A 21,985-nucleotide genomic window follows, 5' to 3' on the forward strand; every position below is an offset into this window, starting at 1 on the left:
CAGGATAACAGATGACTTAGGAGTGTCCCCTAGAAATCTCCCTGCTCTGAGTCTCCAGCCATGCACTTGCCCCCACATACTAGCAACAGCCCACACTCCTCCCTAGCTCATGTCTCAGTCTTCTCTCTAGGAAGATATAAGGGATGGTTTGGCCATAGGGTAGGGTGAGCAGTTGGAAATTTATTACAGGGTGTAACATGCAAAAGGCCTGGATTAAGCTTAGTATAACCTAGATGCTGAGGAATCGCTATAAGCACATGACAAAGATGCCCCGAAGGACAGGCAGGTTGCGCTCAAGGAAGTTTTGTGTTTGTCACTGGGGAGTGGAAATGGTGACATATGCTACAAAAATAGGGCTGGCTGGCTCCACCTCTTGTAACACTTGTTTCACACCCACCTTTGTTGAAGGCAGTGATGGTGGCCTAGAAGTTATTTTTGAACCTCTTAAAATTTCAGCTCAGTCACTTACAGAAGTGAAATGGCTTGCATGAAGTCACCAGCTTATAAGTGACAAAACTAGAAGCTTTAGGTGGTGGTTAAATATTTTGGATTTTTGATGGGAAAGATAATCAGTGCAGTTTGGAAGGCAAGTTTTCTGAATAGGACTTACGGGAGGAGGTGGAATTATAAAAGGCATCTGCGGGGCCACCACTGACGTCCTTCCTCTTGCATGCCTGGTTAACAGGTAGGATCTGGTAGAGGAGCTCTGGTAGTCTCTTACCCTCATTCTTTCAGGAAATCCTGTCTAGTTCTCCACAAGAAATTATTAATGAGGTATTTGTTAGATCTCTCTTTTGTGAAACTGTTTATGTAACCAGTTAGAACCTGTTCTCTTCCTCTCTTTATGAGTTTTCTAATCCTGAGAATCGGAGTTGCCTCTTGGCACTGATTTTCTTTATTTTTTTATTTTTAAAATTTTTTTACTTTTATACCTTCGAAGATTACCATACTTGAGGTTGATTGGAATAATGTCACAGTGTTGAGTAGCATTTCTCAAGAAGAATTACCAAACTGCTTAGAAGCGTAATAAACTTTAGTGTCCAGGATCCCAAGACCACCCCTACAGCTAGTGATTGGCTAGAATGACCCATGGGCCTTAGCTCATAGTCGTGCTCAAGGCGAAGATTTGTCACAGTGAGTAGTGAGGACTCACAGATGGATCACGAGGGAGAAGGACTCAGGCGGCATCTGGAGGAGCCAGTGTGCAGGCTTCGTGCCCTCACTTCCTCCCGTAAAGGGTCACAGCACACTCTTCCTCCCACAGCAGAAATGCAGCAGCACCATGTGCCCAGGGAAGCCCACTAGAGATCCAGTGCCCTGGACAGTCACCCTCTGCCCAGCATGTACCCAAACCAGGCTCCCAGAAGGAAAGCAGACGTTCAGCGTAAACCACATTGTACACAGTATAGGCCCAGTGAGCCACTTGGATCACTTAGAGGCGGTTTATATCAGCGTAGGGAACTGTTTACCAGCCGAGTCCCAGGTGCTGTAAGCAGGGCCTTGCCTCGGAAGCAAGCTCAGACCCTGTCTATTAACTCTTCTGCATACTTTTTAAATCAGTATTGTGACAAGATTCTTTTCATATAGGCCTTTTTTTTTTTAAGTTTCTAACAAGAATACCCTTCGTTTGCCAGATTCTGAGCCTTTTTTCTTTCTTTTTAAGTAAATCTACAGCAGCCTTTTAGCAAGTTACTACACAATCCCTGATTTAGTGGAAGACTCCCAGGGGGTGTTGCCTGGGAAAAGCATAACTGACCACCTAGAAAAGACCCTATAGGACGCCACCTTAGTATAGTCACTTACATCACAGGTCCAGTCATCTTTGTAGGCTCAGAAATTTGATTCTGTTGGTGTATTTAGAGATGGCTCATGCCACCCAAACTCAGTAGACACTGACACACAAAGTAGAATATACCCTTCTAACATTTCCTGGGAGAAAAGAAATTGTCAGCTGGGCCTGGTCAGCACTTCTGCTTTTGGGGAGATAAGACAGGTGGAGAAAGTTAGAAGTATGCTTAGGGAGCAAGGAGGGATGGAAGGGCTTAAAAACTTGTGGCCTCCAGCTCAGCAGCCTCCCAGGCCCATTGTAGGGCCGAGGTGCAGCATGAATTGCCACCCGTGTTCTCTGGTACCCTTTCTCTGGGAAGGACAGTCGGGCCTTCTGACCTTCCTTAGAGTCCACTCCCTTTCCCAGCGTTTGAACATTGTCAATCATTCTCCAGTTCCAGGCAGAACCACATAATTGGTTAGGTTTAGGCTTTCCGTGTTCAGTCGCATTTGGTGATGTTCCAGCGGCGTCTTCCTCAAGTTATTCCAAGGCTTTTTATTCCCCCCCTTGATGTATACTTGATGTACAATATTATGTAAGTTACAGGTGTATAATATAGTGATTCATAGTTGTTAAATATTATACTCCATTTATATTTATTATAGAATATTGGCTGTATTCCCCATGTCATACAGTATATCCTTGTAGCTCATTTTATACCTGATAGTTTGTTCTTCTTAACCCCCACCCCTATATTGCCCCTCCCCCTTCCCTCTCCCCCCTTGTAACCACTAGTTTGTTCTCTGTATCTGTGAGTCTGCTTCTTTTTTGTTACATTCACTAGTTTGTTATATTTTTTAGATTCCACATATAAGTGATAACATACAGTATTTGTCTGACTTACTTCACTTAGCATAATGCCCTCCAAGTTCATCTATGTTGCTCCAGATGGCAAGATTTCATTCTTTTTTCTGGCTGAGTAGTAGTCCGTTGTATGTACGTATACCACATCTTCTTTATCCATTCCTCTGTTGATGGACATTTAGGTTGCTTCCACATCTTGGAAATTCTAAATAATATTGCTGTGAACATTGGGATGCATGCATCTTTTCAGATTAGTGTTTTGCACGTACTTTTCAAATTAGTGCTTTGGAGGTTTTTTTATATACCCAGGAGTGGAATTGCTGGGTCATTGCTGGTGGTTCTTTTTAGTTAGTTGGGAAACGTATGTACTGTTTTCCACAGTGGCTGCACCAATCTACATTCCCACCAACAGTGTAGGAGGGTTCCCTTTTCTCCACATCCTCACCAACGTTTGTTATTTGTGTTCTTTTTTATGATAGCTATTCTGACCGGTGTGACTTGATCTCTCATTGTGGTTTTGATTTGCATTTCCCTGATGATTAGTGATGTGAGCATCTTTTCATGTGCCTGTTGGCCATCTGCATGTCCTCTTTGAAAAAATGTCTATTCAGGTTTTCTGCCCATCTTTTTTAATCAGGTGGTTTGTTTTTTTGATGTTGAGTTGTATGAGCTGTTTATATATTTTGGATATTAACCCCCTACCAAATCATTTGCAAATATTTTCTCCCGTTCAGTAGGTTGTCTCTTCATTTTGTCGATGGTTTCCTTTGCTGTGCAAAAGCTTTTAGTTTAGTTTGTTTATTTTTGCTTTTCTTTCCTTTGCTTTAGGGGACAGATCCAGAAAAATATTGCTACGATTGATGTCAACGAGCGTTCAGCCTATGTTTTCCTCTAGGAGTTTTATGGTTTCCAGTCTTACATTTACGTCTTTAATCCATTTTGAGTTTATTTTTGTGTATGGTGTTAACCAGGTGTTCCCAACCATGTGTTCAAGAGCCCCAGCTCTCTTGGGTCAGGGGCCCCAAGTTGGGAAGCACTATGCCATGGAGCCGCCAGGAAAGCACGCTGTGGGCTGGAGCGGTGGGAGGGAAGGAAGGTAGGTTAGCACAGTTAAGTACAGTGAAAGATGGGGTACAGTGTTGTAGAAAGGGGCCACGGTATGGACAGAGGCAGAGTGACAGGAAAGTCAGTTTTGGTGGGAAAAGGTCAGGGCTGTCTTGGGAAGACCAGAGCTGGGGTCCCCTACTCAGCAATTAGATCTTCTCTGAGGCATCACACCTCTCTGAGCCTCCGCTTTCCTGTCTGCATCATGGGTATAGAGCTAACATTCCTCAGAGTAGTATCAGGATTAAGTGAGATAAAGAAGTAAAAGTGCTAGACAGAGTGCTGATGGTACTGCTTGTTGGAGCTGTTGTATTTTTCCTCGTTTCATATATTTCTGATAACATACTTGTTCAGAGGGAGGGAGGGCCCTCCCTGCCCCGAAGTCTTCATTCAAGAGGTGTGTGTGTTATCCCTCTTTTTTTTTTTTTTTTTTTTTTTTTTTGCTGTACGCGGGCCTCTCACTGTTGTGGCCTCTCCCGTTGCGGAGCACAGGCTCCGGACGCGCAGGCCCAGCGGCCATGGCTCACGGGCCCAGCCGCTCCGCGGCATATGGGATCCTCCCAGACCGGGGCACGAACCCGTATCCCCTGCATCGGCAGGCGGACTCTCAACCACTGCGCCACCAGGGAGGCCCTGTTATCCCTCTTTAAAAAGATAAACTGTCACAGCCATACGGGAGAGGGGAGAAATGGGTGAAACCAGAGTGCTTGGGAGTTTACGGTGAAAGCTGGTGTGGAAACGTCTTGGGAGTTACCCTACCACTGTCTGCTTTTGTATATGTTTGAGACTTAACATAGTATATTTTTTAAGTTAAAACATGGGTTCACAGATAAAGCCCCTTTACAGAGCAACCTCCTGACGGGCTCCTCTCACCTGCACTTCCAGCCTCTTCAGTCTGTCCTCACCCTGCAGCTCCAGTGGCCTTTCTGCAAGAGGCCTAGGAAGGGGGTTTAGTGTGTCTCGGGGCTTGACTTGGGCCCCTTGTCCCTTCCTGGGAGGCGCACTCATCAGTATTCCAGCTGCCCCAGTCAGGCCTGACCCTCCATGTGTCTCAGCAGGCCTGCCGCACCTTCATGGGGCCTCGCTTCCCTGCCTTTCTGTGTGTTTCTGGCACATACTCCTCCCGCCCATCGGCACCCGGGCATTCTGTAGACTGCTTGGCGAGGCGGCCCCTGGGCCAGCGCCCCCTTCTCTCTGCCTCGGTCCATGGACTGTGACTCCTCAGCCCTCTGCGTGCATTGTGATAAGGCACAGGTCCCTCTTGTAACTAACTGTCAGCTTAATCGGCAGCGTTTTTTTACTAAACTTTAATAAGAGCTGAACTTTGGGGGTACCCACTGTGAGATAGGTATTGTACTGAGCATTTATGTGTTGTTTTTAAACCATACTCTCTCCAGTATTCGATACCTATCGTAATTTTTTAAAAATAAATGTTTGGGGCCTCCCTGGTGGCGCAAGTGGTTGAGAGTCCGCCTGCCGATGCAGGGGATACGGGTTCGTGCCCCGGTCTGGGAGGATCCCATATGCTGCGGAGCGGCTGGGCCCGTGAGCCATGGCCGCTGAGCCTGCGCGTCCGGAGCCTGCGCGTCCGGAGCCTGTGCTCCGCAACGGGGGAGGCCACAACAGTGAGAGGCCCGCATACCGCAAAAAAAAAAAAAAAAAAAAAAAAAAAAAATGTTTGTTTTTGGCCGCGTTGGGTCTTTGTTGCTATGCGCGGGCTTTTCTCTAGTTGTGGCGAGCAGGGGCTACCCTTTGTTGCAGTGCGCGGGCTTCTCATTGCGGTGGCTTCTCTTGTTGCGGATCACGGGCTCTAGAGCGCAGGCTTCAGTAGGTGGCTTGCGGGCTCAGTAGTTGTGGCGCACGGGCTTACTTGCTCCGTGGCATGTGGCGTCTTCCCGGACCACGGCTCGAACCAGTGTCCCCTGCATTGGCAGGTGGATTCTTAACCACTGCGCCACCAGGGAAGCCCTTCATAATGTTTTAAAACTAAAGCAACCATTTACTATTACAAAAGCAGTATATGTTCCTGGTAGAAATATTAGAAAGTACAGATCAACAAAAATAAGAAAATACCACGGGGGAACGGTAAGCTGGGACGAAGTGAGAGAGTTGCATGGACATATATACACTAAGAAATGTAAAATGGATGGCTAGTGGGAAGCAACCGCATAGCACAGGGAGATCAGCTCGGTGCTTTGTGACCACCTAGAGGGGTGGGATAGGGAGGGTGGGAGGGAGACGCAAGAGGGAGAGGATATGGGGATATACGTACATGTATAACTGATTCACTTTGTTAAAAAGCAGAAACTAACACACCATTGTAAAGCATTTATACTCCAATAAAGGTGTTAAAAAAAAAAAGAAAATACCATATGCCTTACCCTCAAGGATTGCCACTCTTAAAACGGCGATTGTCTGTCTTTCCACATTGTTAAAATGCAGATGTGTGCGTGTGTGTAGTTAGTGTTTACCAAAATGAGAGCCTACTGTACGTGCTGTTTTAAAATTTTTTAATTGTGGTAAAATGTGCATAACATAAATTTACCCTCTTAACCAGTTTTAAGTGTTCAGTTCAGGAGTAGTGAGGACATCACACTGTTGTGCAGCCATCACCACCATCTACCTCCAGAGCTCTTTTCGTCTTCCCAGCCTAAAGCTGTGTCCCCTTTAAACACTAACTCCTCATTCTGCTTCCCCCAACCCCTGACAACACCCGTTCTCCTCCCTCTCTCTGAATTTGACTATTCTAGGCACCTCTCATAAGTGGAATCACACAGTGCTGTCTTTCTGTGTCTGGCTTCCGTCAGTTGGCATAACATCCTCAAGGTTCATCCCTGTTGTAGCACAAGTCAGACTTTACTTCCTTTTTAAGGCTGAGTAATATTCCATTGTACGTGTAGACCACATTTTGTTTATCCATTCATCCTCTGATGGACGCTTGGATTGTTTTCACCTTTTGGCTACTGGGAATAATGCACTATGAACAGGGGTGTACAAATACTTGAGTTCTTGCTTTCAGTTCTTCTGTGAATATACCCAAGAGTGGAATTGCTGAATCATGTGGTAATTCTATTTTTAATTTTTTGAGGAACCGCTGTACTGTTCTACATAGCGGCTACACCATTTTACTGTATATTCTGTTATATAATATGCTTTTCTCAGTTAATAATCTTCAACTTGCCATGTCAGTAAATTATCTGATACCTGGTCTGTACTCAGATTTCCCCATTTGTCCCACAAATGTTTCTTACAGCTGGTTTGTCCAAACCAGAATATAATCCAGGGCCAAATATTGCATTGGTTATTACATACCTTATTCTGTCCACTAATCTAGTGCAGTTTCCTCCTTTTTAAATTTTCTTCTTTTAACAGCTTTATTGAAGTATAATTTACATACCATATGTAGGGACTGTGTCTATATGTAGCCTATATAGGCTGTATAATAGTCTTTATAAGGACCATTCTGTTCCTATAGATTTGCCCCCTTTTTTTTTTTTTTTTTTTTTCTTTCTTTTTTTTTTTTTTTTTTGCGGTATGCGGGCCTCTCACTGTTGTGGCCTCCCCCGTTGCGGAGCACAGGCTCCGGACGCGCAGGCTCCGGACGCGCAGGCTCAGCGGCCATGGCTCACGGGCCCAGCCGCTCCGCGGCATATGGGATCCTCCCAGACCGGGGCACGAACCCGTATCCCCTGCATCGGCAGGCGGACTCTCAACCACTTGCGCCACCAGGGAGGCCCTGCCCCTTTTTTTAACACTGCTTGTAAATGGGTTCATGCAACATGTGGTCTTTTGTGTCTAACTTATTTCACTTACTATAGTGTGTTTGCATCTCATCCTTGTAGCATGTATCATTATTCGTTCCTTTTTATTGCCAAATAATATCCCGTTGTATGGATATATTACATTTTGTTTATCCGTTCACCAGTTGATGGAATTGTCAGTTTTCACTTTTTGACTATTCTGAATAATGTTGCTATGAACATTCACGTATTATACACGTATTTGTGTGAACATATGTTTTCATTTCTCTTGGGTAAACACCTAGGACTGGAATTGTTGAGTCATATGGTAAATTTATGTTTAAGTTTTTAAGAAACCACCAAATCATTTTCCAAACCCGGGTCCCCTCCCCTTATTTTTTTCCACGACACTTCCTTGGTAAAGAGATCTGGCCCGCATACTGCCTCTTCTTTTGTATTTATCTGGGTGCTTCCTCATGAGGTCTTTTAGCTTGTTCCCAATCCCCCTGTATTTCCTATAAACTAGAAGTTAGATCTGAAGTTTTGTTGGATTCAAGTTAAATGTTTTCGGCTAGGATACGTGGCAGGTTATGTTGTATACTTCATTCATGTTGGGTAACATCAGCAGACATGTAATGTGTGAGGTTTTTTGTTTTTTGTTTTTCCATATAGATACTGGGTCCAGCATCATTTCTTGAATTACCTTGACACGTTTATCAAAAGTTAATTGATCGTGCATGTGTGATTCTACTGACAAGCTTTTTAAAGAGCTTTCCTCAGCCTCCTTGAGCTCCAGTTTCTGTCTCTTCACCTCAGCGAGACTGCACCAAGGTCCAACATATGCCTCAAGGCAGAAAGCCTGGCCGCCTCCCTTGTTTTCCTTCTCTTCAAGGGCCAGTCTTGTGTTGCCTTTTGTCCATGTCTGAAAGCAGTTGTTTCATATATTTTGTTCTGTTTTCTAGTTTTTCACAGTGGAAGGGCAGGTTCCATGCTCCTCCAAAGCTAGAAGCCAAAATCTGTTCTTTCTCTTTCTTCTTCTTGTACTTTAGTTTGAATAGTTTCTATTGCTTTGTCTTCAAGTTTTCTGAGATTTCCTTATATAGTGTCTAATCTGCCGTTACAATGTAATTCTCATTTCATATATTGTAGTTTTCACTTCTAGAAGTTCCATTTGGTTCTTCTTTATATCGTCCATTTCTTCCCATGTTATTTTTGTGTTTTCCTTAAAATCTTCATATAGAACATATCTGTAATAGCTGGGTTATATAAAACATATATGTAATAGCTGGGGTCTTTTGTTTTGTTTTTAACTTTTTATGTTATATTGGAGTATAGCCGATTAACAATGTTGTGATAGTTTCAGGTGCACAGCAAAGTGACTCAGTCATACCTATACGTGTATCCGTTCTCCCCCAGACTCCCCTCCCATCCAGGCTGCCACATAACACTGAGCAGAGTTCCCTATGCTATGCAGTAGGTTCTTGTTCATTATCCTTTTTAAATATAGCAATGTGTACATGTCAGTCCCAAACTCCCTAACTATCCCTTGCCTCCACCCTTCCCCCCTGGTAACCATAAGTTCATTCTCTAAGTCTGTGGGTTGTTTTGTTTTGTAAATACGTTCATTTGTATCATTTCTTTTTAGATTCCACATATAAGCCATATTATGTGATATTTCTCTTTCCCTGTCTGACTTTATTTCACTCAGTGTGACAATCTCTTGGTCCATCCATGTTGCTGCAAATGGCATTATTTCATTCATTTTTATGGCTGAGTAATGTTCCATTGTATATATGTACCACATCTTCTTTTTTATTTTCTATTTATTATTTCTTGAATCAGTCATACATATACATCTGTTCCCACATCCCCTCCCTCCTGCATCTCCCTCCCTCCCACCCTCCCCATCCCATCCCTCCCCCCATGTACCGCATCTTCTTAATCCATTCCTCTGTCGATGAACATTCAGGTCGCTTCTGTGTCTTGGCTATTGTAAACAGTGCTGCAATGAACATTGGGGTGCATGTATCCTTTCAGACCATGTTTTTCTCCAGATATATGCCCAGGAGTAGGATTGCAGGGTCATATGGTAGCTCTGTTTTTAGTTTTTTAAGGAACCTCCATGCTGTTCTCCATTAGTGGCTGCACCAATTTACATTCCTACCAACGGTGCAAGAGGGTTCCCTTCTCTCCACACCCTCTCAAGCATTTATTGTTTGTGGATTGTTTGATGATAGCCTGTCATAGCTGGTTTTAAAGTCCTAGTCTGCTGAGTCCATCATCTGTCATTCCTGTTAATTGACTAATTTTTCTCCTGGTTATGGGTCACATTTTCCTGCTTTTTGGTATGTCTAGTAATTTTTGATTGGATGCCAAACATTGTGAGTATTTTTGAGCATTTGGATTTTTTTGTCTTCCTTCAAAGAATGTTAAAGTTTGTTTTAGTTGACAATAAGCTATTTGCTATCAGCTAGATCGTGTTGAAGCTTGTTTAAAAAAAAAAAAAAAAACTTTATTAGGACAGGTCTAAAATCTCTTTATTTGGGGACTTGTTTACCCTTAATGCCAAGGCATGTCCCTCTACAGTTTCCTCTGAGTATTCAGCCGGGCCTCTCTGCTCTGGCTGGACAGAACTAGATTGCCTCCCAGTTGTTCTTTCAGGGCCAGAATGGGACAACTAAGTGGAACATTCTTACACGTGTCTCCTGGTGCTCCACTGTCTTCTTTGAGCCTCACCACAGTTGATAGTAGAGTAGGCAGTGTAATTTTTGTTTTATAGGTGAAGGTAGGAAGGCCCAGGGAAGCTGGTTTTGTGACTTGCTTACACGTGGCACAGCTAGATCTTGAGCCCAGGTCTCCGACTCCTTTACAACCATACCCTTTAAAATCCACGAGAACAGAGCAGTCTTTCAGTGTGCATTTTCTCAATCCTGAGGCTCACATTTTACGTATGTGGCATATCTTAAATCAAGAGGATATATCTTAAGACAAATGCACGGGATCATTTTTCTTCCAGAAAAGCTGTCATTGAAATAGATGTGGTACATCTAAAATCACTGTCTTAGAGACAAGGACATAAGTGTATCTCCAGTGCCCAGTAGAGCCTTGATACATAGCATATGCACAGTGTGTGTTTATATGCTGGGTTCAAGAATTTGGTGATTTTATAAAGCAAAGTGTGCTTCTAAAAGTCTTATGCCGGGGCTTCCCTGGTGGCGCAGTGGTTGAGAGTCCGCCTGCTGATACAGGGGACATGGGTTCGTGCCCCGGTCCGGGAAGATCCCCCATGCCGCGGAGCGGCTGGGCCCATGAGCCATGGCCGCCGATCCTGCGTGTCCGGAGCCTGTGCTCCGCAACGGGAGAGGCCACAGCAGTGAGAGGACCGCGTACAGCAAAAAAAAAAAAAAAGTTTTATGCCTCTGCTTGTCTCATCAGGTATTTTATGCATGGTGTGTGTCGTGAAGGAAACCAGTGCCTGTTCTCACATGACTTGGCAAACAGCAAGCCATCTACCATCTGCAAATACTACCAGAAGGGCTGTTGCGCCTATGGAACTCGTTGCAGGCAAGAACCCGCTTCTGTCACCAGTTGTTACACTGAGTTCACTACCTTCAGGGGTTTAAATCCTGGGTCTTGATGATGGGAAAACTTTAGTTTAAAAGTAATGTTACAAAGATAATTTTGAAACTTCAAATTTAGTACCATAAAAATAATTTTAATTTTTCAGAGTCACTTTTCATGCCTATTCTTATGAGTCTATAGTTATAAATTTGCCCTCACAGTATACATAAGATTTTCTGTCTTGCCTTTTTTTTTAACATGTCATAAGCTCCTTCCAGTGCTGCTACTTTATGTCTTACCTGTAATTTTATAATTCTTCATAATGTTGACGTACCATCATTTTATTAACTGTCCCTCTATTAGATACTTAAGGGGCTTCCAGTTTTTTGCTATGAGTGCAGTGAACATTTATGAGCATGTAGAATCTTCCTTTTTTACTGACATCTGTAGGCAAGTTTTGTAACTTCTAGACAGGAGAACATTCCAAAACCTGTTCCTGTGCTGTTGTAGTGAAGGGCTGCTCTGCTTTCCTGGGCTGCAGAGCTCCCTTCAGTCCTTCCTCTGTGCTGCCTGGGATGTGGGAAGTTGGCCCACTCTGCCCTCCCCCTGCCAGTGGGCGCCCCCAAGAGACAGTCCAGGAGAAGCCAGTCAGTCAGCATCTCCGGAACCGTCGGGCTCTCTTTGTGTGGTCTGGGCAGTACATCTGTCCCACTCAAGTCCCACAGGACACTTAAGTGGAGGTGATAGACAGCAGTGTACTACTCACTCTGAATTGCCAGGTAATTCTTACTAATTGATAAGACTTTTATCACTTAAAATACGGGAAACGATTGTCTCATTGTGCACGTCTACAGATGGAGCAGAAGGAGGGATGTTCCAGGTCTGGGGAATGCGGGAGGCACGTGCGTGTGGTGTGTCCGTAACGCATCTGCTGTGTGTTTTCAGATACGATCACACGAGGCCCTCTGCTGCAGCTGGTGGGGCCGTGGGCACTGTTCCCCACGGGGTGCCCTCCCTGGGTTTCCACAGTCCTCACCCTCCTTCCGACCTCACTGCATCAATAGTGAAAACTAACTTACACGAGCCTGGGAAACGTGAAAAGAGGACGTTGGTACTTAGAGACCGAAGTGAGTGAGCAGAATCCTTCTGTTGCCTTTCTGAATAGCACTCTTGCTTTCCTTGGCCTTCTCTTGTCAAGGGGGCTCCTAACCTCACACCCAGAACAGTCCTGAGAACAGGCTTCATCTGGCTGCAGAGCGTTCAGATGACGCATTAGGCCTCGTGTCCGTGGCGGGGCGGAGCACCAGGTTTGCCTGGCAAAACATTGAACGTGGCCTTTTTGTCACCATGTAACTGTCATCTGCATAGCGTGGTTGCCCAACTCTGAGAAGCACCAAGCTGTTCATTTCAAAGCTACATATTTTGTTGAAGAGCACGTTTCACTGTTTGTCTTCTTGGTCAGTTCATAGTCTTAGTTCTTAGGCTGAGCCAGTTCCACCTTTGGAAATAGAATAGCATGTTCAGGTTTGGGGCGTGATCTGTACCCTGGAGCAGGGTAAATGTTAGAAGCATGATGGGTAGGCGGCAGCTCCCGAGTGAGAAGCGGGTGGGTGGCCGAAGGACAGTTTGACTCTGGCCGAAGGACTCAGAGACTTGCTCCAGATTTTCATTCTCCTTCACTTTAAAAAGATTGGTAACTTTACTGATAAAAAGGAAACCACTGGGCCTCTCTGGTGGCGCAAGTGGTTGAGAGTCCGCCTGCCGATGCAGGGGATACGGGTTCGTGCCCCGGTCTGGGAGGATCCCATATGCCGCGGAGCGGCTGGGCCCGTGAGCCATGGCCGCTGAGCCTGCGCGTCCGGAGCCTGCGCGTCCGGAGCCTGTGCTCCGCAACGGGGGAGGCCACAACAGTGAGAGGCCCGCATACCGCAAAAAAAAAAAAAAAAAAGGAAACCACTGTATTCTATTGACCTCTTTCTGAATTCCTTTTGACTTATACTTTGTTTTCTTTAAAATTTTTTTTTTAAGTGTAACTGGTCCATGTGTTGAGATTTCCATACTTGGCATTTTTAAAAAGGAACTTTAGTGTTATTTTATATAAACATATCATGGTCTGGTTTGCTGTTTCCCTATGTTGCCAATTATGTTTCTTTGTTTTTTATTATGATTCTAAGTAATATCACTCTGAACATTTTTTCCTTTTATTTTTCCCCTCTTGGCCTGTTTTTTTCCATACATCCCAAGAGTGAAATTCCCAAAGTCAGGTTTAATTTGTCAGGTTTTGACTGATTGCTTACCAGAAAGGTTGGGCCAGTTTTCATGTGTGTGTGTGTGTGCTGTGTGTTTTATTTTAAGATCTCTCTGGCATGGCTGAAGAAAAGACTTGCCCAAGTGTGGTGAGTAATCCCGGAGGCTGCAGTGACCCGCAGAACAGCCCGGAGCTGAAGCCGCATTCCTACCTAGAAGCAATCAGGAGTGGTCTCGACAGCTTAGAAGCTAGCAGCTCCTACAGCAGCGAGCAGCAGCTGTGCCCCTATGCAGCTGCCGGGGAGTGCCGATTTGGGGATGCTTGTGTCTACCTGCATGGGGAAGTGTGTGAAATCTGTAGGTTACAAGTCCTGCACCCCTTCGACCCAGAGCAAAGGAAAGCTCACGAGAAGGTACAGTTGCAAGCCTTTATGTGAACTCGTTTTAAGGAACTTGAAGTGCACTAAGTGACAAAATCGGTACTTCTGTAAGCATCTTTCTGCCAGTGATACCTGCATTCTGTACCTGGCCAGCCAGGCCGAGTTCTGGAGAATTTGAGGAGTTCAGTGTTGGAAGGGACCTTGCAGGTCATTAGGCTCCCGTGTTTGTGTGGGCTTCTGCTCAGCACAGGGCTGTGGAGGTTGTCTGAACCCTCTGCCGTCTCCCGGGGGGTGTTCAGGTGAGCACAGGTTAGAGCTTCCCTCCTCCCCAGGGACATGACATCCGGGTGCTGTGCTGTGGGTTCACCTCATGTGTGCATCCACTGTGCGAGGGCCTGGGTCCTAGGTCCTTTGCATTGACTCTGGTGCCTGATGCATGGTGCTGCGCAGGGGACATGCTCTGTTCACCTGCCTCCTGAGTGAAGGGATTCGTTCAGTAACTGGTTCTCGTAGAAAGAAGTGATGCTGCTGACCTCTGACCCTGGCCTGTCAGCCTGATGTTTTAGATTAAGGGTTATTTGGCATTAACGGCGTTGGTGTTGGGAAAGGCGGTACCCAGAGGGGCAAGGAGACCAGGGTCCCAGTCTTTGGGACTTCCTTGACCCCACAGTGGCCCTCTAATCTTCTTGGGCCTCTGGTCTCGGCTTTAAATTGGAAGTGACCGTGAAGCAGTGCCGACAGGCAGGGGGGCGAGCCAGTGGTGGTCTTGAGAGAGCTTTGTGTCCCGAATGCAGGGCATGGCCAGGCCTGCCTGAAGCAGCCACAGTCCCCGTTCCTTCCCGATCCTGGTTGTACTGTGTGGCTGGCAGTCACACTGGGCTCTCACCACTCCCCAGCCCAGAACCAAAGGTTTCCTTCCTCCCTCCCTGTACTTCAGATCTGCATGTCAACATTCGAACACGAGATGGAGAAGGCCTTTGCCTTCCAGGCGAGTCAGGACAAAGTGTGCAGCATCTGCATGGAGGTTATCCTCGAGAAGGCGTCAGCCTCGGAGCGGAGGTTCGGGATCCTTTCCAACTGCAACCACACGTATTGCCTGTCCTGCATCCGGCAGTGGAGGTGTGCCAAGCAGTTTGAGAACCCAATCATCAAGTAAGTGCAGCAGGGATCTTACCTATAGAATCTGGGAGAAGGTTTGATTTGGGATCTTCTTCCATCCACAGGGAAGCCTTCCCTTGTCCTCCACAGGTGAGTGGTGAGTCCTTGAGCAAGGACTTGAGCAAGTCGCAGACCCTCCCTGAGCCCAACTGCCTTTTCCTTTAAAACGCGGGTGACAATTCCTGCCAGGCATTTAGGGTGTTGGGGGGACACTCCGCAGGGATCCTCTTTGTGAGAAGGCCCATTTGACTCTGGCACAGTTACTGGTGGTCCGCCCGTAGGCCGGTTGCCTTTTTTTCTTTAATCTGTAACGTAGGGCTTATTTGAGGACTAAATGAAATAGTGCATCTAACACATTTCACGTAATGTCTGATACATGGGATGTACTCAGTGAGCCAACACAGGGTTTTATCCCCCAGCTTTACTGAGAGATAACTGACACGTAACATCATAGAATTCTTAACTTCCGCAGTGGGGTGGGAGAAAAGCTAAGTCATAGTGAGAAGTTACCACGTGCGGTGTACTGTCAGAAACCTCAAATACATGAAGTTGTAATTCTCTCAGAGACCCTCTGATCATCATTCTCATTTTATGTGTAGGGAAACTCAGGTATGGTGAGGTCAAGTAACTTGCCTGAAGTCACACATTCGTGTGGTAAAATAACAGCTTTATTGAGATAAAAATGTACAATTCAGGGTTTTTTTTAATATATTCTTAGTTGTGCAGCTTCTGTTACTGTAGTCTAATTTTAGAACATTTTCATCATCTTAAAAAGAAATCTCTACCTATAGTCACTGCCTGTTCATTCCTCTTTCCAGCCCCTGGCAACCACTAATCTCGTTTCTCTATGAATTTACCTGTTCTGGAAATTTCATATAAATGGAATCATACAGTATATGGCCTTTCTGTCTGGCTTCTTTCACTCAGCATGTTTTCAGAGTTCACCCATATTGTAGCATGGATCAGTACTCCACTCTTTTTTAGTGACTATAAATAATACTCCATTGTATGGCTAGACCACATTTTGTTTGTGCATTCATCAGTTGATGGACATTTGGGTTGTTTCCACCTTTTGGCTATCTATTATGGCTAGTGTGCCTATGAACATTTGTGTATTTGTCTGAACACTATTTTCAGAACTTTTGGGTATACCCTTAGGAGTGGAGTTGCTGGGCATATGGGAACTCTGTGTTTAACATTTTGAGAACCTGCCAGACTGCCATCCAAAGTGGCTGAACCATTTTACATCCCCATCAGCAACATAGGAGGATTCCAGTTTCTCCACATTCTTGCCAGCACTTAGTTGTCTTGATTTCTGATGTCAGCCATCCTAGCAGGTGTGAAGTGGTGCCTTAGTGTGGTTTTGATTTGCATTTCCCTGATAACTAATGGTACTGAGCATCTTTTTCTGTGCTTATTGGCCATTCTGGAGAAACGCCTACTCAAATCATTTCCCCATTTTAAAATTAGGTTGTCTTTTTTATTGTTGAGAAGAACATGTTTCAACAGTAAATTAGGTTAGAGGATTGCATTTGTACCTTTTAGAATTCTGGGGTGGGAAACAAACACCTGGAGCAGTCATGCATCTGAGCACAAGGCTTAGTGGTGGAGTGTGCACAGGATTTGTAACTGAATCTCTCCCTTACTAACCCGATTCTTATTTCAGGTCTTGTCCAGAGTGCCGTGTGATATCAGAGTTTGTGATTCCAAGTGTGTATTGGGTAGAAGATCAGAATAAAAAGAACGAGTTGATTGAAGCTTTCAAACAGGGGATGGGGTAAGTGCTCTGTGCTCAAGCGTGATCTGGTGCGGGCCTGGCTCTTGTTTCTGTCTTTGCTTCATGCCGGGCCTCCCCTTTGGGGAGGCCACTCAGTGTCTTTTCTCTTGGGCAGCGTGCTGGGCTCTGGGGACACAGAGATGAGCAAGCAAGGCCGTGGTGAAGTGGACTTGCTTAACAGTTCTTAAGCTGAGCAGTATCCCTTAGAAATCCTGCTTGTAGTGCTAAGATAGCCTTTTTATCTCTGATCATTCGTTCAACAAATAGAGATGAAAGATCTGTCTGATAGGCCTTTTCTAGTTGCTGGAGATACAGCATTAAACAAATCAGACAAAAATCCCAGCCCTCACACAGTTCACATTCTACTGAAGGAAAAAAATAATAAGAAGAAACAAACAAGAAAATAGGAAAATGTTTATTAGATGGTGGGGCTAAGGAGTGAAATAAGCCTGGGAATGGGGATAGGAAATGAGGGGATTGCAGTTTCCATGCTGGAGCCCAGAGGACACGTCAGTAAGGCGACCTGTGAGCAGAGACCTCGAGGAGGCAAGGCGGCGAGCCATGTCCATGTGACTGAGAAGAGCGCTCCAGAGGTGGGGGGAGGGGGCTGTCACTGCAGAGAAAGCTCTGAGGCTGGAGCGTGTCGGCCTTGTTCGGAACAGCAAGGCGGAGCTGCAGGAGAGAAGCAGGTGCAGAGAACACTGGAGACGAGGACAGGGGGAGTGGGGTGAATTGTGTCGGGCTCTGTAGGTCATTGGATAGACTAGCTTTTTTATTCTGGCTGAGGTGGGCAGCCACCATACGATTTTGACCAGAGGACTGACACGATCTGATACATATTCTGAAAGGACCACTGTGGCTGAACCACTGAGAATATATTGAAAGAGGAGGCAAAAGTGGAAATGGGGAGACCAGTCAGGCTGTTACAACAGTCCAGGCGAGATGTGGCAGTGGCTTGGACCAGGGTAGAAGGCATGGAGGTGATGGGAAGTGGTCGGATTCTGGATCTGTTTAGAAGAACTGGGATGGATTTGCTGATGCGTTGAATACGGTGGAGGGGTGGAGGATTCCGATTTCACTTCCAGTGTTACCACTTTTCATTTCTTTGCTGCACTTCTACTTTGTTGGCCAGTTTCCTCTTTCAGTTATCTGTTTTTGTGAAATGTCTTGTGGATGTATCACTGGGAAACAAGGAGGCAACACAGCTCCACTGAATAACAGATGCACAGTGACCAGTCACCGACAGACTTGGGAGGAGAGTTAAGATGGTCAGTCACTGACCAGGGTGCACACGTGTTGTTCGTATGATGGTTTGGACTGAAGAGCTGACAGTGTATGCTTCACATGGTCACTCACAGTTGTGTGTTGTGATGACAAATTTGAACTGTGTTGCTGGGGGACCAGTGGCACTTAACGAAACCATGGTGGATTCATTTCCTGTGGCTGCTGTAAACATTACCACAGGCTGGGTGCTCAAAACACCAGACATCTGTTCTTTCACACTTGTGGAGGCTGGAAGTCCAAAATCCAGGTGTGGGCAAGGGTGGCTCCTCCTGGAGGCTCTGAGGGAGAATTTGTTCCAGGCCCCTCTCCTGGCTTCTGGGCGAAGCGTAACTCCAGGCTCTGCCTTTGTCTGCTCTGTGTCTCTCTCTCCCCTCTGACTCGTGTAAGGGTCTCTCGTAAGACCCTCCCATTAATCCAGGATGATCTCATCTTGAGATCCTTAACTCCATCAGCAAAGATCCTTTCTCCAAATAAAGTCACATTCACAGGTAGCAGGGCTTAGAATTTTGACCTGTCTTTTGGGGGCCACTATTCAACTCACCGTACATGGTGTATCAGTCTGTTCCAGATTAACAACAGACTGGGTGGCTTATAAACGGCAGGCATTTATTTCTCACAGTTCTGGAGGCTGGGAAGTCCAAGATCAAGGTGCCAGCATGGTCGGGTTCTAGTGAGGGCCAGCATCCTCTCACTGCATCCTCACATGGTGGAAGGGGTGAAGGAGCTCGCGGGCTCTCTTCTTATAAGAGCACTAATGCCATTTGTGAGGGCTCCACCCTCATGACTTAATCACCTGTCTCCTAATTCTATCCCACTGGACATTAGGATTTCAGTATATGAATTTTAGGGGGATCCAAACATTCAGACCATAGCACATGATCAGAACCTTGCAAAGCAAGTGCCGCCTGTTTACCCCGGCTTATCTGTGCCCCTGTTGATGGATACCTCTTCGGTTTCTGCTGTGTTAGCTATTTTGAATATTGTTTAGAATTCCATTTTAACTTGCAGCTTTTTAGCTTATCTGTTTTTTTAAAATGGTTTTTTCTTGGGATTACAATATACTCCTAATAAATAAGTCAGAATTAATGTTCCTGCTGCCTTATATAATATGCAGTTACTTCCTCATTACCATCTTTGTGCTACAGATATAATGCATATGCATTATGTTTACATACATTAGAACTGCACAAGGTAATAATATAATTTTTTTATTATTTAGGTATAATGGACAAATAAAATTATGAAATACTTAAAGTGTACATCATGGTAATTTGATATACATTGTGAAAGGAGTCCCCCATCTAGCTAATTAACACATCCATTGCCTCACGTATTTTTTTTCTACCGTCTTAGCAAATTTCAGTTGTACAATACAGTGTTGTCAAGCAGTCACTATGTTTTATCTCTATTCATCTTAATAGGTGATAGTTTGCACCCTTTCACCAACCTCTCCCTATTTTCCCTGCGCCCTTGCCTCTTGCAACCACTCTTCTCCTGTTTCTAGGAGTTTTTTTTAGATTCCCACATGTATGTGACGCCGCCCAGTATTTGTCTCTCTCTGGCTTACGTCACTTAGCACACGATGCCCTCAGGGTCCATCCATGTTGTCACAAGTGGCAGGATTTCCTTCTTTCTCGTGGCTGAATAATATTCCATTGTGTGTGTGTGTGTTTGCGTGTGTGCATACACACACACCACATATTCTTTATCCATTCATCTGTTAACTTGTTTTCATTTCTTGGATATTGTGAATAATGCTGCAATGAACATGGGGGTGCAGGTATCTCTTCTAACAGGTGTGAGGTGATATCTAATGGTGGTTTTGATTCGCATTTCCCTGATGATTAGTGAGATTGAGCATCTTTTTATGTGCCTGATGGCCATTTGTGTGTCTTCTTTGAAAAACTGTCTATTCAGTTCCTCTGCCCATTAAATCTGATTGGTTTTTTTTTTTTTTTTTTTTTTGCTACTGAGTTGTATGAGTTCTTTGTATATTTTGGATATTCACCCCTTATCAGATATGTGACTTGCAAATATTATCTCCCATTCAGTAGGTTGTCTTTTCATTTTGTGATGGTTTCCTTTGTTCTGCAGAAGCTTTTTAGTTCCGTGTGGTCCCTCTTGTTTATTTTTGCTTTTGTTGCCTTTGCTCTCAGTGTTAAATCCAAAAAACCATCTCCAAGACAGATGTCAGAGAGCTTGTTGCCTATGGTTTCATTTCTTACATTCAAGCCTTTAATGCATTTTGAGTTAATTTTTGTGTGGTACAAGATTGTGGTCCAGTTTTCCCAGCACCATTTTTTGAAGAGATTGTCCTTTCCCCATTGCATATTCTTGGCTCCTTTGTTGTAAATTAATTGACCATATATGAACAGGTTTATTTATGGGCTTTCTATGGTGTTCCATTGATCTGTGTGTCTGGTTCAGTACCATACTGTTTTGATCACTATAGCTTTGTAAGCTAATTCGAAATCAGGATGTGCGGTGCCTCCAGCTTTGTTCTTCTTAGGATTGCTTTAGCTGTTCAGGACTTTGTGGGTCTGTACAAATTTTAGGATTGTTTTGTCTATTTCTGTGAAAAATGCCATTGGAATTTTGGTAGAGATTTGGGTGTTATGGACATTTTAACAGAATTCTCCTAATCCATAAGCATGGAGTATCTTCCCATTTATGTGTCATCTTTGATTTCATTCATCAGTGTCTTGCAGTTTTCAAGTGTATGACTCTTTCACCTCCTTGGTGTTTCTAGGTATTTTATTCTTTTTGATGCAATTGTAAATGGTACTGTTTTCTTAATTTCTCTTTCTGATGATACTTCATCAGAAAGTATCATCATCATGATGTAACAACATCATGATGTAACAACATCATCGTTAGTATATGAAAAAACTGATTTTTGTATATTGATTTTGTATCCTGCAACTTTAATGTATGGGATGTAATATTTACATGCATTAGAACCTCACAAGGTAATAATAACTTTTGCCTTAAAACGTGTATTTTTTTAAGAGTAAAAAAGTTGCTTATATTTACTCAGATATATAATTTTTCATTTGGTATGTAATTCCTTCCAATTGATACAGTTGCCCTTCAGCCTCGAGAACTGCCTTTATCATTTTGCTGATCTGCTGGTGATGAGTTTGAAGGTTTTCTTTTAATCAGAAATAGCTTCCCCCCCCCATTCTTGAAGGATATTTTCATTGAATTTATTGGTCTCATTGGTCTTATTCACATTTGCCTCCTCTTTCAATGAGTAAAATTCTGAGATAATAGTTTGGGGTTTTCCCCCCTCTTCTTTCAGCACTTTGCAAATGTCGTTCCACTATATAATCTGGCCTCTGTAGTTTCTGATAAGAAGTCGTGTGTGATGCAGATTGTAGTATGTCATTTTTCCGGGTCTTTATCCTGGTTTTCAGTAGTTTGATACTTTGCCTAGGAGTGATTTTTTTCATATTTTACTGCTTGGTTTTCTCTGAATTTGTAAGTTTATATTATTTACCAAATTTAGAGAAATTCTGGCCATTGTTTCATCACATTTTTTACTACCCTGCTTTTCTTCTGGGATTCTAATTACAGGTGATAGACTTTTTTATATTGTCCTATAAGTTTTGGGCTCTGTTTTTTTTTCAATCTTTTTTCCTCTCTGCTCATGTTCTTGAACACATGTATAGTAGCTGCTTTGAAATCCTTGTTATCTTGAAGTTAGACTCTGTTGATTGATTGTCCTTTAAGAATGGGTCACATTTTACTGATTCTTCATTGAGTTGAGTCATTTTGGATTGTAACCTAGACACTGTAAATCTTACCTTGTAGAGACTCTGGATTCTGTTAGGTTCATTTATAAAACATTAATGTTTTTGTTTTAATAGGCAGAGAAATTGTTTAGACTCAAACTCTTGGGCAGCAGTTCAAATCTCAGTTCAGTTTTTTTTATCCTTAGCTGAGTTGCCTTGAGCCTGCTGCACTGATGTGTGGGTTAGGGACTGGTCCAGGATTTGGGAGGAGTTAGTATGCAGTATTTGGATGGGTCCCTCTCAGGCCCTTTTCTTTGGGGGACTGTTTCCTCCCTTCCAATGGTTGATTTCCACCAACTCTCTTTTTG

The 21,985-nt window shown here is 44.2% G+C and overlaps 1 protein-coding gene across 1 annotated transcript in view; it reads left to right on the forward strand.

Moving 5' to 3' along the window:
• MKRN2 (makorin ring finger protein 2) overlaps nt 1-21,985 on the forward strand; it is a 29,747-nt gene that overhangs the window by 3,475 nt on the left and 4,287 nt on the right. The window contains exons 2-6 of the mRNA XM_060111595.1: nt 10,912-11,040; nt 11,983-12,164; nt 13,393-13,697; nt 14,602-14,816; nt 16,489-16,599. Of these exons, the coding sequence (XP_059967578.1) occupies nt 10,912-11,040; nt 11,983-12,164; nt 13,393-13,697; nt 14,602-14,816; nt 16,489-16,599 (942 nt within the window). The remainder of the gene's footprint in view (nt 1-10,911; nt 11,041-11,982; nt 12,165-13,392; nt 13,698-14,601; nt 14,817-16,488; nt 16,600-21,985) is intronic.

Source organism: Mesoplodon densirostris, chromosome 10 (genome assembly GCF_025265405.1).
Source record: "Mesoplodon densirostris isolate mMesDen1 chromosome 10, mMesDen1 primary haplotype, whole genome shotgun sequence".
Classification (NCBI taxonomy): Eukaryota; Metazoa; Chordata; class Mammalia; order Artiodactyla; family Ziphiidae; genus Mesoplodon; species Mesoplodon densirostris.